Source organism: Letharia columbiana, assembly GCF_014066305.1.
Source record: "Letharia columbiana isolate WasteWater2 chromosome Unknown Sc0000001_s0, whole genome shotgun sequence".
Lineage (NCBI taxonomy): Eukaryota > Fungi > Ascomycota > Lecanoromycetes > Lecanorales > Parmeliaceae > Letharia > Letharia columbiana.
Window position 1 is genome coordinate 740,212 of NW_023501037.1, and position 16,884 is coordinate 757,095.

Sequence of the window (16,884 nt, forward strand, 5' to 3'; positions counted from 1 at the left end):
AGATAGTAAAGCGTCTTTATAGCGCTATTACGATTTAATCTAAATATTATAATAAAATATATTAGCTTTAAAGCTATAAGATAAGTAATTTAATAATACTAGCGATTAAGAATCTAAAGTAAAAATATTTAAATAAGAAGTTATCTTATAAATTTATAAGATTATTTTAAATTATAGATAAGATAGAGGCGTAAACGTATTATCTACTTCTATTCTTAATATATAGAATTTATAATATCTTTTATATATCGTTATTTAAGTTTTATTATCTTCGCGATTATAATAATATAGCGAAAGTCTTTATATAAACTCTCGATCTTATTAATAACGATAAATTTTAAGAGATTAAAGAAATTATTAATAAGATTAAATATAAGAAAGGCGTTTAATATAAAGTTAAATAAATTAATTAAGATAAAGAGTATAATTAATAGCTATTAGATAATAAACTTATTAATATTAATAAATTAATTTAAGTTTATAAATAAATATCTATAAATCTAAAGTTTTTTCGTATAATTTCCGCCGAGTTCGTATTATAAGTACGATTTAGTATGATTTAGTTCTATTAAGTAGACTTTATCTATGTTAATTCTTTTCGCTAGTTCTATTAGTTTAGTAACTTTAAAAAATTTTTAGTAACTTTAAAAATTTGTAATGTACTCTAATATACTCTAAGTACTATTTATATATAATATTAATATATATTATTATTAATATATTATTATTATACGTTATATTAGAGTATTATCTACGTAATTAATTTTATTAAATCGTCTAATTCCGTAGCCAAATTTGAGTTAGCGTTAATACTCGTCGTCGTAAAACCTTGTCGTCGCCGTTTTTGACTTTCTTTTTTGTATTTGCTAAACTGATAGACTGAGAAAAGATTGTAGTTTTATTTTTGTTTTGTTGATGGCGATTTTATTTCTATTCGAGTCGATTTGAATTTTTTTTTTGATAGATAATAAGCGAAAGTATTAAGTAATAAATAATAAGTCTCTTATTATTAAAGAGCTCGATTAATTATATAAATTAACGATAAGTAAGTAAAGATAATAAAATAAGATATAATTATCGATTAGATTAGATATATTTCTAGATAATACTTATACTATATATATACTTCTCTATACTTACTATTATTAAGATATAGATTAATAAAATAATTATATTATTTAACTATCTACTAAACTCTACTATAAAGAAAATTTATTATATTAGAGTATATGCTATTAATATAGACGTATTTTTATCTAGAATAGCTATTAAAGAATTATCTAAGAACTTTACGCTAGCGCTATTACTAAAAAAAGGTTATTATTTAAGTATTCTTCGCTATCTTAGCGTTAGATATCGAGTTAAATTTATCGATCTAGTTCTCTAATAAGAAGATAATTAAAGTATAATCTTCGAGTTAATATCTATCGATATTCGCCGTATATCGACGGAGGCTCTTAAGCTTCTTCTCTAATAACTCGTTTATTCTCTTTAATTTCTTTATACGCTTATATACCGCTATAAGCTAGTCTTAAAGATCTATAATTATAATAAAAGCGATCGAAGTTATTATTATCGTATACTTCTATAACTTATATTATTAAGTAATCTTCTTATTAAGCTTAGTCTATCGACGAGATAACTTTTAAAACTATCTAACGCGGCGATAGCGCTATATTAATTTTCTTATTTACGTCTAAAGATATAGAGGGATTTTAATATAGCGATTAATATCGCGCCTTTCGACCTTATAGTTATCATAGAAGAAAGACTTATTTTAAATATATAAATCGTCGTCTCGATAAAAGTAAGTTCTATATAATAAATTAGATATTAGAATTTATTAATAGATATATATATAAAGCGATAATAATAGAAATAGTTAAGGGTTAGTAATCGCGCCTATAAGACGACTATATACTTACTATTAAAGTTATTATTATTATTAAAAAAGAATATTATAAAATTATTAGTTTACGTATCGACGCGATTAGTAATAATAAGATATTTACGATAAAGAGAAGTAAACTACTAATATAATAAGATATATTATACTTATATTAATATTAATATCGACGTTATAGCGCTAGAGTAAGTATTTATAAGAGAGATATTAGAAGTTACGAAGAATAAAAATAAATAATTCGAAAGAAGTTTTTATATTCTTTATCGTAGCGTTAATACTAGTAGATAGTATTTAATAACGTAGATAGTAGCGACGCGGTGATATTTCGCTATTATCTATAGAACCGCGTCGTCTAGCTATTATTATTATTTCTACTATTATTATTAATTAATAATTAAGAGCGTTATCGCGAACGCGTTACTTTATCGATTACTCTCTTCGAATTCTTATAATAAAGATTATTACTACGTTGCTTCGCTATAGACGTAATACGCTATAAAAATAATATTATCTATAAAGAAACTCTTCTTTCTTCTTTTACTTATTAAGTTTTTAAGATTTTATTATAAGTTCTTAAATCTAATATTATTCGCTATAGGGGCTATTAATTAACGTTATAAGAACGCTAATATTAAGCGCGTCGACTTACTATAGATTATTATTAATTAATATTATAAAAGCGATATTATTCTCGAAGATAGTATTAATATTATTATATAATATATTAGTTATACTCGCGTAAGAATTAATTCTATCGCGTTATTAAAACGATATCGTAATTTTAACGAATCAACTCTTTTCTCTTATTTCTCTACTAGAATTTAAAGATTTTTTAATAAGCGTTTTATTTTTATTTAGGCGTCTAGAGACTAAGGCCTAGAAGAAAAGATAATTATTAGATTTAATACGTTATAGACCTTAACGCTACTTACGTTAAGACGTTAATATCGTATATACTACGTTAGAGTTTCTTTTAGAATTTAATTTTAATAATATATCTCGTATATCTAGAGACTTAACGAATATAGATTTACTTTATATATCTTAAAGTTTTAATATTTCTTAGAGATTAGTTCTACTATTAAATATACTATTAAATTCTATAACGATACTACGTCTTTTATAGCCTATATTCGCTAGCTAACCGTTAGTAAACTACGCTCTTATATTATTTTAATAATATTTAATTAATTTCGAGCTTACTTTAATAGCTCCTTCGATAAAAGCTTTTAAAGACGAAAAGCTCTTAAAGAGCTTCGAAGAGTTTAAGGAATTTTAAGAGGTTTAATTCTAAGAATCGAGAGAGATAGTTAATATATTCAGGGGAAGACTCTCTAAAACCCCCCTAACCCTTCGAGGGCTCTCCGAGAGCTCTCCGAGGGCTTCTGCCGAAGGGGCTATTCTCGTAAGCTCGATAAATAAAAATCTTAATTTTTAGTATATCTTTATAAATACGATATTAAATTTCATTTACGCTATATTATTTAAAAGCGTATAATTAACTCTATAACTTTATAAACTTATTTTATTATTATATCTTTAATACAAGAAAAGAAATTAAAAAAGGTAGATTTAAGGATTTTAAAGTTCTTTTCCAGCTTCCTCTTTTAAACGTACCCGTATATACTCGCTTTTAGCTTGAAAACGACGAAATAAGATAAGTTTTAGCTTTAAAATTACGAAATCTAAAGATCTAATTAATTAACTTTAAATTTATAGTTATCGAATATTTTATAATTTTAATCTTAAGTAATAAGAAAGTAAGCTTTTTAATAATAGTAATATTTAAAGATTTATATTTAAAGATTAATAGACGTTATATTAAACGTTTATATAAAGTTTATATTAATATTTAATAGTATAACGCTTTAAGTTAAATCTTTTAGAAATATAATATACGTATATTTCTTTTTAATATATATATATCCTCTTTTAATATATATATCTCTTCTTTTAAATTCGATTAGCTTTCGCGCGACCGCTAGCCGTATAAGGTATAAGTCTCGTATAAAGCTTTCTAGAGAATATTATCGAGACTCTTAATAAGAAAAGTAATATACGTACACCCCCTTTTAATATATATACACCCCCTTTTAATATATATACACCCCCTTCAAATCCGATTAGCTTCCGCGCGGCCGCTAGCCGTATAAGGTATACACCCCGTACATAGCTTTCTAGGGAATATTGCCGAGACTCTTGGTGGTAGCAAGGCAAGCCTTCGCTGCCTTCCTAGACCTCTTCTGATAAAGTCTAAAAGATCAGACGGTTTCAAATCGTCGAATGATAAGGTCTTTGAAATGTCCTTCTACATGGCGATAGCTGATTGGCTGGCTACCCTCTCTCGTTGCTACTAGAAATACGCCTATCGTACCCGAATATCTACTACCTATTAGCCACCTAGCCTTCCTGCAGCTGAAAAGTACCAAACATGGTCTCGTTACCCTGCATTAGGCTGGCGTACCACGTTCACCTCGCTATCGACTACCTCGCTGTCCGCCTCGTGTAGTCCCACCTCTTATAGCCCCGTCTTGCCGTCCGCCCCCTGTAGCCCCACCTCTTTCGGCCCTACTTCGGCTATGTGCGGGGTTTATACCTTATGCAGCTAGCGGCCGCGCGAAAACTAATCGGATTTAAAGGGGGTATATATGTATAAAAAGGGGGTATATATATATTATATCCCCTTAATAATAGTAAGATAAGCCTTTCTAGACCTCTTTTGATAAAGTCTAAAAGATCAGACGGTTGCAAATCGTCGAATGGTGAGGTCTTTGAATTGTCCTTCTATGGCGATAGCTGATTAACTGGCTACCCTCTCTCGTTGCTATTAGAAATACGCCTACGGCCTATCGTACTCGAATATCTACTATCTATTAGCCACCTAGCCTTTCTATAGCTGAAAGATATTAAATATAATCTCGTTACCCTGCATGTAGGCTGGCGTATCACGTCCACCTCGCTGTCGACTATCTCGCTATCGACTATCTCGCTATCCGCCTCGTATAGTCTTATCTCTTTCGATTCTACTTCGACTATATGGCTAGCGCTCGCATAGAAGCTAATCGAATTTGAAAGAGGGTATATATATATTAAAAGAGGGTATATATATATTAAAAGGAGGTATACGTATATTACTTTTTATCTTTTATATACTTATTAATTATCGAGTATTATTTAATTAAAAATTTACGTTTAAATCGATTCTTTTAATAGATTTATTAATATTAATTATTACGAATATATAATATAACTAGAAGAATTCTACTATTTAAACGAGATTTACGCTCTTTTATACTACGATTAAATCGAGTATTACGACTTATAATATTCGAGAGAATATTATCTATAAAAGAATAGTATTAAAATTTTAGAGTAAGAGAATAATATTTTTAAAAATTTAAAAAGAAGTTCTATAGTATTTCTTAATTAAAAAGCTTATTTTCTTAATATTTAAGAGTTGAAATCTTAAATAGCTTTTACGCTAAGAGACTAGTAGTTAATTAAATTATCGAATTTTATTATTTTTAATTTAAAATATATCTTATTTCTTTATTTTTAATTTAAACGTAAGTATATACGAGTATATTTAAAAGAGAAAGTTAGAAAAGAACTTTAAAATTCTTAAATCTATCTTTTTTAATTTCTTTTCTTTTATTAAAAATATAATAATAAATTAAATATATAAAGTTATAGAGTTAATTATACGCTTTTAGATAGTATAGCGTAGATAAAATTTAATAAAGTATTTATAAAGATATATTAAAAACTAAGATTTTTATTTAAATTATCGAGTTTACGAGAAGAGCCTCTTCGATAAAAGCCTTCGAAGAGTCTTCGAAGAGCTCTTAAAGGGTTAGAGGGGTTTTAGAGAATCTTTCTCTAATTAGAATTAATATAGGTGCGATATTAATATAGGTGAGGTAGAACTAGAATAATAAGACTATCGAACTATATAGATGAAAAGAAGATATAATATAATAGAGGATATCTTCTATTAAGATATTAGGTTATAGAATTAAGTAATATTAAGAGTACGCTCGTAACACCTCTAAGGATATCTCTCTCGTCTCGATTCTTAGAGTTAGATTATATAAAATCTCTTAAATTCTTTAAAGCTCTTTAAAAGCTTTTTAAGAGTTTATATCGAAGAGACTATTAAAGTAAGCTCGAAATTTAATTATTTTAATAATATTTAATTAATTTCGAGCTTACTTTAATAGTCTCTTCGATATAAACTCTTAAAGAGCTTTTAAAAAGCTCTTCGAAGGGTTCGAGGGGTTTTAGGGAATCTCTCTGAGAATTAAATATAGTTAAAAACCAGTACTCGGCAAGCTTTTCACTACTGGGAAGCCCGCGCCTCAGCACATATTTGTGGTTTTGGTTTTGTCGTAGTATCAGCCGTGGTCCGCCGTACTTACCCCACACGGCGGGGAACGCTCCGACGTCAGTTACTGATAAGAAGCTCTCGGAGCTGGGGAAGCATGGTCATACGCCGCCGTCGCTGTCATGGCCCAGAAACGTAAGATTCGTCTCTCAACGGGTGTCCCGTCCGCTCATAATGGCAGAGGCACTCTGCTGCATATCCGTTGATATTGACGCTGTCGCCGGATGGCTGGGTTCATATGGTGGAGAAGACTCTACGAGTGATATATCAAGAGGTGTGTAAGTCCCTGATATACATGGGCAAGTAATACGCTGACTGGTCCAAGGTCTCTTCGCCGGTACGGTTGGAGTTCGCCGACTCCTGAAGTTATTTGCAAAATACGAAATCAAGACCACCTGGTTCATTCCTGGACACTCGCTGGAGACTTTCCCGGAGGAATGTGCAATGATAAGAGACGCAGGGCATGAGATGTATGGGAACAATACCACTTAGCGGAGGATTACGGTGCTGAACAGATTCCTTCGCAGAGGCCTCCACGGCTACTCGCATGAGAACCCCGTGAAGATGAATCTTGAACAGCAACACGCTATCTTGGATAAAACCTACAAAGACCTCACTAAGTTCTGCGGGAAGCCGCCACGAGGGAACGTAGCACCCGTAAGTTATCCTTCTCTGAGCAATTTCATTCTGATCCTACTGCATTTCGAGTCGCGAGAATCGTCGCAGGAATGAAAGACTCCTAGGGCCTGTCTCACGACTTGAGATCAGTCCGAAAGAGACATTCTGACTCTTCAAACATTTAGTGGTGGGAAGCGAGCCAGGAGGGTGCGGAATTGATGCTCAAGTACGGCGTAGAATACGGTCCGTACCCCGTGGCCCAGGAAATCGCTGTATATATCCTGAGATATCGTCTGCTCACACTATAAAAGATCACAGCTTCTCCCACCACGACTGCTTACCCTACTACCTCCGCACCGGCGACAAATGGACCCCAATCGACTACAGCAAACACCCCGACCACTGGATGAAGCCGCTGGAGAAGGGCCCTGACACTGGTCTCGTAGAAATCCCAGCCAACTGGTATCTTGACGACCTCCCCCCCATGATGTTTATCAAGAAGGCACCCAACTCCCACGGTTGGGTGAACCCAAAGGACGTCGAGGACCTATGGAGAGATCATTTCGATTTCTTTTACAGAGAATACGACGACTTTTGCTTCCCAGTGACCATCCATCCGGACGTCAGCGGCCATCCACACGTGATTTTCATGCTGGAGAGATTGATCGAGTATATTAGCAGCAAGCCGGGTGTCAAGTGGGTGAAGATGGAGGACATCTGTGATGATTTCAAGAGCAAGAACAAGCCTCCCAAGGGGGCTATGTTGCCTGCGGAGCATGGTGCAATTCTTGATGATCCGAGTAAGTATTCTGCTTATGCAGCCACCTTCTAGCGGCGAGAATTGAGTGCTAAGATAGTACTAGATATCCAACTTCAAAAGGCGTGAGGTAGCACTGCTGGCTTTGTATAGATGAGCACTAAGCATACCGCTCATCCTGCTCGTCTGGGCGTTTCACTTGGTCCATGTCAATGTAGGCAAATGCCAGAGGCTACTATGGATTAACATCCCTCTATACCTTCCTCAGCATGTGATAATCTACGATATTTTCGTACAAGATTGCGCTGAAGACACAACATTTTGGCTTTTTGAAAGCCTGTGGCCCAGGTCATATGAACATGAGTCTTCATTTCGTTACCCATTATCTGTTCGTCACCTTCATAACATCAAGATCATTTCGCAGCAGACCCGTGGACGATTTTCATGACTGAAGAAGAGAAATATATAATATAGAACCAAGGTTCTATCAAGCCCTTCGCTACCACCACCTTATCTTGTCGAATCGCTCCAACGCGATTTCAGATCAGGACTCGCATACACCTTGATCATCTCCCTCTTTGCCCTCGCCGCCTCTTTCCTGCGTTCATCATCATCATGCGGTCTCCTGAGGTTTCCCCTTTTTACGTGAACATTGTAATACTTCAACGCCTCACGATTCCGTTCTCGCTCCGCTTCGTCACGTACCTGTTGCCCATAGCCTTCGGCCCTTTTTCGCCCCAGGTGTTCCGTGTAATGTGTTTTGAGTTTTGCCTTTTCATCGTCAGCTGCGTAATGCTTCAATGCCTGACGGTTTCGTTCGCGTTCTGCTGCATCGCGTACCTGTTGCGCATACGCTTCCTTGTCCTCCTGATGCCAACGGGGCCTACGCTCTCCTTTGTGTCGGTAGGGGATATAGCCTCCTTTTTTATCCCAGTCGTAGTAGGAGCTGGAGGGGTGCTGTTTGCGGCGGTGGTCGCTATTGGGGCCGCTGGATTCGCGGGATGCTGCGCAACCCATGATGACGCTGAATACGTGGTATTTGGTTTGTGGTCGCTTGGAAGTTTGCCGGGTCTGAGATGTAAGGCTAAGGATTGCTTTCGTATATATATTTTTTGGATGCGATGGATTGATATAGTACGCAAGGCCTGAGGATGGTATTATACAGGAAGGAAAGGATCCGAAAACATGGGAGAAGAGAGCTCGTGAGTGAAGGAAAAGCTGTGTCGTATACAAAGGAATGCAGTGGATTTTTTTCAAAGGCCTTGTCGCACAATGTCAATTGTGCCATCTCCTGGTATGACAATGCCTTTCTCACTCGACCTTCATTGTAACGAACAAAGACTGCTTGAGACATATGATCACCTGCATTTTGGTAGAGTTTCACAGTGCAAGGCTTCAGGAAACCATAGAAGCTCATCTCGGATCTCTGCCTCTGCGACTGCTGTCTCATTTGCAAGAGCTTCGACCTAGACGTCCTTTTCAACCCTTGATGACGCTCCGAGCCTGGATTTAGAGACCACAGCAGGCATTGTATGTTCTGTTGGAACCGCAGAAGCAGTGACTGCTGCGTCCAACCTCGGGCTTGCTGGAGGTTGTGGACATTTTGCAGAGTTGAGATTGATCTGACTATGCTCTGGAGGCTCTGATGGATTGTCCAACAGAATGGATTTTGCCGATGAAGCTTCGAACTCTAAGCAAATGGCGTGGAAGGTGGAGTGAAATTTCCAGGCGAATCACTGTGGTGACGCGCTTGCCCTTGATGCAGATCAAAACCATGGCTAACGCACAACACAATAGCTTGTATTAGAACGGAAGCTGCTCCCTGCTTTATCACATGGCCGGAACCCCCACTGTTGCCGTCCATCCATCATCCACCATCATCTTCCACATAGGCTACTAACACTTCCTGGTCTCCCTTGACACGGTCCATGTAAGACAAGCCACCAGATTCGAAATACTTCACCCTATTCAAAGCTGACTCCCAACGCCCCACAGCTACCCACCTCACAGGAAAATCTCTCAACATGGACTCCAGACCCTACCTCCAAGACCCTCGCCGTAAGTTTCCCTGCCCTTTGCAAGCTACATACTCCGATAACTGATCGATGCCCAACAGTCAGCGCCGACTCTAAACGCAAATTCGCCGAGTTTGAATCCATCGCCCGAGCTAGCTGCCCACCCACCCTGCGACTCTCGCAGCTGTACGACACGGCTTCGAAGCGTCCTGGGAACAATGATCCATTCCTTGCGTGATAGAAGGGTATTTCGGACGCACAGACGCGGCTGGCGCTGGAGACGCACGCCGCGGTCTCCAAGTTCAAGAGTCTCGAGGCACAACTGGATGGCAGTGTGAGCAAATTCGAGGAACGGAAAGAGCAATATGACGTGGTAGTGGATGCGACGAGCCGCTGGGCTTTGGAGCAGCAGGAGGTACTTGCCATCGACCGGGTCAATACGTTCGTCGCGGAAGAGGAGGCTTTGATAGCTGCAGGGACTGCTTAGCTTCATGGGCAACTGCGGGGAGTATTTTGCTCGCAAGAGCTGCTGCTTTGCTTTTGGGGACAGATCTCAAGGATGGAGTCGATTTTGAAGAAAGCAACATCAATGGCCAGAATCCAAGCGCTGGCTGAGGCTCACTGAAAGAGTGCGGGAATGGACACCGAAGACTTTAGAGAGAAAAAAATATAAAGAAAAAACCCTCCGAGTCTCCAATTTCCTGAACCCTTAAACGTTCCACTTGTCACCTGAGTAGGTACTTGTTCACCGCGCCCATCTAAGAACCTGAGTTCTCCCCCGCAACCCCCTCGGTAGCTTCAGCCCCGAAAGTCTTATCGAACGTCTCCTGAGCTGATCTCATTGCCTCCTCCTCTACCGCCTGCCGTAGGGTCATCATCAATGCCTCAAGTGATTCCTGGGGAGTTTTCTGCAATGCGGCTGTGCTGCACTTAAGCATTGGCTGCTTTCCAGGCTTGTTAAGCTGCACGTAGCTTCTGAACATCTTTCCAGAAACATCATCGTTGCGTGTGATGATCTTGATGTTTGACTCAGGTTCGTTGTATAGCTTCATTACAAGCTCTAGAAGCACTGGGTTAGTTCTTGTGGTCCTTGTTCGTAGAGAGTAGAGGATTTGCCCTACTTTTTGTTTTCGCCTCCACGTTCTTGATGTATTCGTAGACTCTACGCACATTTCGGGGTCAGCGTTGCTTCTTCAAGGTAGATGATTGAGTTGCAAGACAGGTCTCGCGAGCAGAACAGGTCAATTTGCTCCCGAAACATTCCTTGCGACTCATATTTCAGTACCAGATAGGAATTTACGTACGTAGAATGCGAAGGGAATAACAATTCAACGTTTGCATCAGTCATCGCCTTTGGGGCCGCAAGGTTCGACTGCTAGTGACTCCGTCAGCAGAAGTCTAGAACATCCTAGGGTTGAGCTTTGCTGGCAATGGAACAGATCTACTTACCTTTTTCTCGCCGCAGCAGGCTTTGACTTTCTTGCTAGAACCGCACTCGCAGCGATCGTTGCGTCCAGCTTTGGAAGCCAGCTGGCTGGAGGATGTCGGCATTTTCTTCGAAAGCTATCTATTGAGCGTGAAGAGTCCACGTATTGGTTTCGATACAGAAGTATGTCCGGATCTGGGACAGATCATGCTGCTGATGTTGAACGGGTTGGCAAGAACCTTATATACCAAATTGACGGAGACCAAGGGTCATTCAATCCATTCAGGCGCCTGGAGTTCTCTTTCAAGCCCGGAGGCACCCAACTTTCGGAACATCACATTTCGTCCATTGGGTCTCACATTATCGCGACTGCTAGAGTTTGTGGGATACTGTTTGTTGACACCGAACTTTTTTGGAATAAAGAATCATCTAGTGGTGTAAATGTTACTGGTATGCAAATGGAAAGCCTGACTCCATATGTTCTCCCGAAGCTGGCGTCTCCTATACAGTTCGTGGTATCATTAAATCATTTGCTCCGGTCCATCGCAAAAAAATCGAACCTGACACCAATCGCCTCGAAAGTCTCCGGCTTATATTGAAGCATATCCAATTTGGGGCATTCACCAGAATAAATGTCTTTCTTCAGTCAATCTCCCACTGCAGGTTTTTCAGTCAGAATTCCCTTTACAAGATCTAGGAATTGAGTCAGAAGACAGTTGCGGCAGTCAGTGTACTCCCGCAACGTGTCTCGCGACTCAAAGCAGAGAACGAACAAGAAGGTAAAGGGCAGGGAGAGTTGCTTACAGATCCGCCCATCTCGCTAGCTCTGCTATCTTTCGATGATAAGTTCTTGCGGAGGGAAACACCTGCATATTTCGGAGTCAGTAGGACTTTTTTGAGGCCGAAACCAGGTTGTGAGACAGGTGTTGGGATTGAATGAGCTTTTTGCTCGCAAAACATGTCTCACGAGTCAACTCGCGGTCTGACTTGTGAACAAAATGCCAAGAAAAGTACACCTACCATAGTCGTCCTCTTCCCAGGTTTCATCAGCTCCATCGCTAGCATCACTGAAGTCCCAAGAGCACGGTATCTTCTGTCCGCCGTCACCAAAGCCAAATGAAGTGCCTCGGGAAGCACCTCGAGCTATCTTAGCAGCGATCCTCATCATAAGGGCGACCAGCTGAATAGGTGGTCCCAACAACAGCGAGCACGTTTTTTGAAGAATTGCTGTGGTCATATGGTGACCTGACATATGTGAACGAGGTGAGTAAGGAGAGTACAGATTTGAAGACGGTGGGAGTGGTGATTGACCTCGTCTCTTTCGTCTGATACCATGACGGCGAAGCTTGGTATGAGGTGAAGGTGTCGTAGGCTCGGGCCAATGGTCATCATCTTGTGATGCAGCATCGCTTACCAATGGCGGCGTCCCTGGGAGATCAGGCGGTGAGTGATATGTACTTCCGTCCTCGGGCTTTGCGTCACTCATGTCCCAAAGCTCAGGAGACGAGGCTGTGACGGTGATCTCATATACATCACGTTTGTGGTTGCGGATTTCCGGTATGTCGATGCCGGCGTATTCCTCTCGCGGAGATGTAGGAAAGGGAGGTGAAGGCGCCAGAGGAGATATTGGGCTGTGAAAAGAATGGAAGGAGTCCACGCTCGAAGAGAGACTAGACGACTCTCTCTTGACATTGGGTAAGGCGAGAGACTCTGCTTCCTTGTTAGATGGTGGCGAGGTCCTGATGGTCAACTGTGGTGGTGCGGTGATGGCTCGCCCGGTCCGCAGACCCTTGGGCCGAGTGGGGGTCTTGAAGTCGTCGGGTTCTTCGTAGACATTTTCGTGCAAATCTTTGGGGTCAAAGCTTATAGCGTCGGTAGCCTCACTGCCACCTTCGTTTTCCGTGCTCCCAGTACTACTGACGTCCGAATGTACGACTTGGAAGCTTGCTTCTGTCTCGCGATGTGTCTCAATATCAGGCTCGACTAGCTCGCCCTTTCCAGCGTCTGGGCTCCGGGTGAACGTATCATTTATCGAAAACTCGCCTAAGTCTTCTATCACTTCAGGTACTTTTTCTGACATGGTATCAAGTCGGGGCTTAGGTCTCCATGGTCGCTTCTGGATGGGTGTTTTTGAAGGCTGTGGTAGGTCGATGGTGAAACCCCTCTTGAAAGGACATGGAGTGGCTTCATATTGTAGTACTTTTGTCAGGACATTTTTGAAGTCATCCACCTTCTTCTTATCTTCAGAGCCTGCTCGTGGCAGTTCGATACGATAGTAAGCGTTCGGACGGATTCGGAGCACGAATTTAGATTCGCCGTCCACGCACCAACACTGCGATTTTGATAGTAGAGGCTGCAGCGTGGTGCCAGAGTTGAGGAAGGCCGTACCCAGAACTCTGTAGATCCGTAGGGGCCCTATGAAGAAGTCTTAGCTGGATAGTACTGTATCTATCTGAGTACGCTCGAGCATACCAGCGGCCAAGGTTCTCTCAGTGGTAGAGAACCATGGCAATGTCCCGACAGGTTCCTCTTGGAGCTCAGCCCGTCCGTTGCTGATACTCGAATGCCTTCGAGCCAAGCTTGTTGGGTTGTTGAATGAAACAATTCTTCCAGCGCCATGTGCGTATAATGTTTCAGCTCCGTCAACTGTCTCCTCCGGGAGTGGGATTGACCTAGAGGACCGAATTGGTGCAGTAAAGGAGCGGCGGATAAACGGCGGGGGAGTCGCTCTCTCTGGCGTAGATGGCGCTGATGCGAGCGCCATTTGATAAGGATCAGGAAGGCGGTCCACTCGAGTGTTGGACGCGTGATGTGGGGCCCATGCTGTGCGTCTTGATCCACGGTAACGCGAGTGTCTGTGGCCGTCACAGGGCTGAAATCGGCGTAAATACGAGGGTACCCCGTACTCGTACTTGAAGATCTTAAGCGCGGTTACCTATACACTCTTAAAGTGCGGCTGACTCGGCAATTGAAACGTAAACATTGTTTTCTTGTTCGCCAATTCGTCATTCGTCCGTAATCCTCTCTCAACTGTTAACAGAAAAAGACCCATCAAAACATCAAGCCAAAGGTCGAAGGCCTGAGCTTCAAAATAGATACTGGTGGGGGAGAGGTCCGTGAACATCGATGGCACGTCCAGGATAGAAAGGGAAAAATACAATGGCATTCACGATGCCTTTGGTTGGAATATCTTCCAGAATGAGATCTCGGAGGATAGCGTTCCTCGACACATTCAGACTGGGGATGATTGCCTTCCACGAGCATCAGCCCTTCTGGGTCAACGTCAACATCGAAGGTAGCACACGACGGAAGCACCGCCGTCTGAAAGCGACTCGTGAAAAAAGGGATAGTTCAACCCCCCAAGCTCTGACAATGTCGGTCGTCCTATACTTCGAGCAGCCATGGTGCAAAAGCTCGTGAGCAAGCAGAATCTTCTCATCAGGGATATTAGAGCGATGGAGGGCAAGACTGTACTCTCCATTGAGAATGACGGTCTGATAGCGGACAGTCCGACGACAATGCTGGACTCTAGTCTGTTAAAGTGACGCCCAGAACTGGACTCTGGTTTATCTTCTGAGAATACCAAAGCGAATAGTGCTAAATGCTTTGAAATTTTATACGCGACTACTTTTCTGCGTTCCCTTATTCGACATGCCTTCACGTACTCGGTCGTGGGTGCGATTATTTGACGATTTCCTGTAGCATCTTACTAATCTCGACATACTACTTCCTTACCGTGTTCTATCTATCAAATGCGACTGATTTAGACCTCGCTCGTCACGGACAAACACCCTTCCTTCAACCAGATCCGAAGAGTACATATATATCTTCAGTTCCTGGTAGCAGGCTCGCTACTTCTCCCTAACCTCCCAGAACTGTTGCGAGCATGGTCAGGAAAGAGTAATGTCTGCCCGACTGAGTCCTGCCAAGGTTAAGCTTTACATGATCGGCATATTCTGACATTTCGTTCCTTCCATCCGCTTCTCCAAGGCCTGATGCAGTCCTTGGCGGCAGTATTGCTAGAACATGAATCATGCCATCAAACTTCGCGATCTAGGACAAAATGAGCTCACTTGCTCACATATATATTCGATTGTTCGGCGGCTTTTGCTCTTTCTGTTGAGAAAATTGTCTACACTGAGCAAGTTTTCAAGGAAAAATCAAGTATGACTCCCGCGATTAATGCAGTATTCTCGTTTGTAGGTGAGAGTACTGAGCGAGTTATTAAATGCTGTTTAATTTATGACTCCTCCGATTAATGCATTATCGCTCTCCATGGGCATAAAAGTGTGCAATTCCTCCCTCCATTGCTCCATCCAACACCCCACACATCTCGCATATATCTTTACCAAAAGGCGCATCACGCACGAAAGCATACTTGCACCCAAGTCTATCATCCTCTCGTGACATATCATCCACTCACCCACCATGTCAGACAACATAGGCCGTATCATTTCGCCCGAGTATGCCGGACCAGCATTCTACGCCTCCCCATCAGCATCCTCCTTGCCCATCCCCGAGTTTAGCAAGCGCTCTTCAACCGCCCTCGGTGTAAGCACACAACTCAATCTCGGAGCACGAAAATCTCCTCTAAATGCCATTACTCACATCGAGCAGGTTTCATCCGATTCAGATCAATCAAGCAAATCCAGTACCAGAAGCAAATCCGTTTCCTTCACCTCAGACACCAAATCCAATGACGGCAAAAGAGCCATATCGGCTACCAAGGAGCAGGACAAGTCCATCGACATGGTTAGGGGCAATTCATCCAGTTGTTCGATCAATTCATGTCTGACTCACCATATCCAGAAATCCAAGACTGCACTCGCGGCATCCGCCCAACGAAGTGCAGCATTCGAGAAGCTTGCCAAGCGAGTCGGAGAAGACAACGAAGCTCAAGCGAAACGTGAGACGGCACAGCACCAGGCATCAGAGATCCTCGAGCTCCGACAACGTCAACAAGTCATCATCGACCGCATCATGCGAAGATCCGCCAAGGTTACCATCCGATATACACCCCAGGAGATAATTGACATCCGGAACCAGAAGCCCACTATTCCCGCCAATGTGCAGCGCCAGGCACAAGAAATGCAGCAGATGTGGATGGACCAACAAGTCCAAACAATTTCGCGGCAGGCGGCAGAGCATCTGGTGATGCTAGAGCGAAGTACAAATCACCTGCTGCAGCTCGCGACCAAAAGGCTAGAACAAAATCTAGCCAAACAACAGGAGATCTTGCAGCAAAGGCTCGACGAAATCAACGAGGAGATCAAACGAGAGGAAGGAAACCTAGCCGACGACGAACTAGGCCTGACCAGCAGCAGCGATGATGAAACTACCCTGATTGACTCCGTGATAGACAGGGACGAGTATCAATACCAGGAGGTTATCGTCCCCAGCAATCGCAGGCTCGCCGCGAATTCTCCGGAGACCATTTTCGAGGAGTCTGAGGAGACTGCAGTCGAAGATAGTACTGATGCTGACCAGAAGGCGCCGGAGATTGAGCAGACCGGGAAGGCTGAAGAATGAAGCCGAGGACTTTGACGAGTTTGAGGAACTTGAGGACGAGGGCTACTATTCGATAGAGGAGATGGTGGAAGAACAGGAGGATGAGGCTTACTTCTCTATGGAAGAGTAGGAGGAATGTTGCAGAGCATGGTAGCGCTGGATACTTGAGTTCCTGGTCTTAGTCTTCAATTAGTTCAGCCGCAATGAACGGGTCGGTTTCAGCCCGGGATCATGCCCAGAAGACTAGACGACTGCAGAGATTTGGGAAAG

At 41.4% G+C, this 16,884-nt stretch overlaps 5 protein-coding genes across 5 annotated transcripts; 2 read left to right on the forward strand and 3 right to left on the reverse strand.

Moving 5' to 3' along the window:
- Window positions 1–6,464: 6,464 nt before the first annotated feature.
- HO173_000819 (uncharacterized protein) lies at window positions 6,465–7,794 on the forward strand (the record flags this gene model as incomplete). Its single annotated transcript, XM_037302766.1, has 6 exons — window positions 6,465–6,564; window positions 6,616–6,760; window positions 6,818–6,947; window positions 7,094–7,151; window positions 7,220–7,708; window positions 7,772–7,794. 6 exons carry the CDS (start codon window positions 6,465–6,467, stop codon window positions 7,792–7,794), a joined length of 945 nt encoding a protein of 314 aa, XP_037170273.1.
- A 381-nt stretch (window positions 7,795–8,175) lies between these two features.
- Window positions 8,176–8,682, reverse strand: HO173_000820 (uncharacterized protein; the record flags this gene model as incomplete). The annotated part of the gene is made up of 1 exon (XM_037302767.1): window positions 8,176–8,682. One exon carries the CDS (start codon window positions 8,680–8,682, stop codon window positions 8,176–8,178), a length of 507 nt encoding a protein of 168 aa, XP_037170274.1.
- Window positions 8,683–10,438: 1,756 nt separating this feature from the next.
- HO173_000821 (uncharacterized protein) lies at window positions 10,439–11,231 on the reverse strand (the record flags this gene model as incomplete). The annotated part of the gene is made up of 4 exons (XM_037302768.1): window positions 10,439–10,740; window positions 10,802–10,842; window positions 10,985–11,055; window positions 11,130–11,231. The coding sequence occupies 4 exons, from the start codon at window positions 11,229–11,231 to the stop codon at window positions 10,439–10,441; spliced, it is 516 nt and encodes a 171-aa protein (XP_037170275.1).
- A 517-nt stretch (window positions 11,232–11,748) lies between these two features.
- HO173_000822 (uncharacterized protein) lies at window positions 11,749–13,870 on the reverse strand (the record flags this gene model as incomplete). Its single annotated transcript, XM_037302769.1, has 4 exons — window positions 11,749–11,763; window positions 11,911–11,972; window positions 12,127–13,521; window positions 13,579–13,870. The coding sequence occupies 4 exons, from the start codon at window positions 13,868–13,870 to the stop codon at window positions 11,749–11,751; spliced, it is 1,764 nt and encodes a 587-aa protein (XP_037170276.1).
- A 1,664-nt stretch (window positions 13,871–15,534) lies between these two features.
- Window positions 15,535–16,635, forward strand: HO173_000823 (uncharacterized protein; the record flags this gene model as incomplete). Its single annotated transcript, XM_037302770.1, has 3 exons — window positions 15,535–15,657; window positions 15,724–15,858; window positions 15,916–16,635. 3 exons carry the CDS (start codon window positions 15,535–15,537, stop codon window positions 16,633–16,635), a joined length of 978 nt encoding a protein of 325 aa, XP_037170277.1.
- Between the last annotated feature and the right edge of the window lie 249 nt (window positions 16,636–16,884).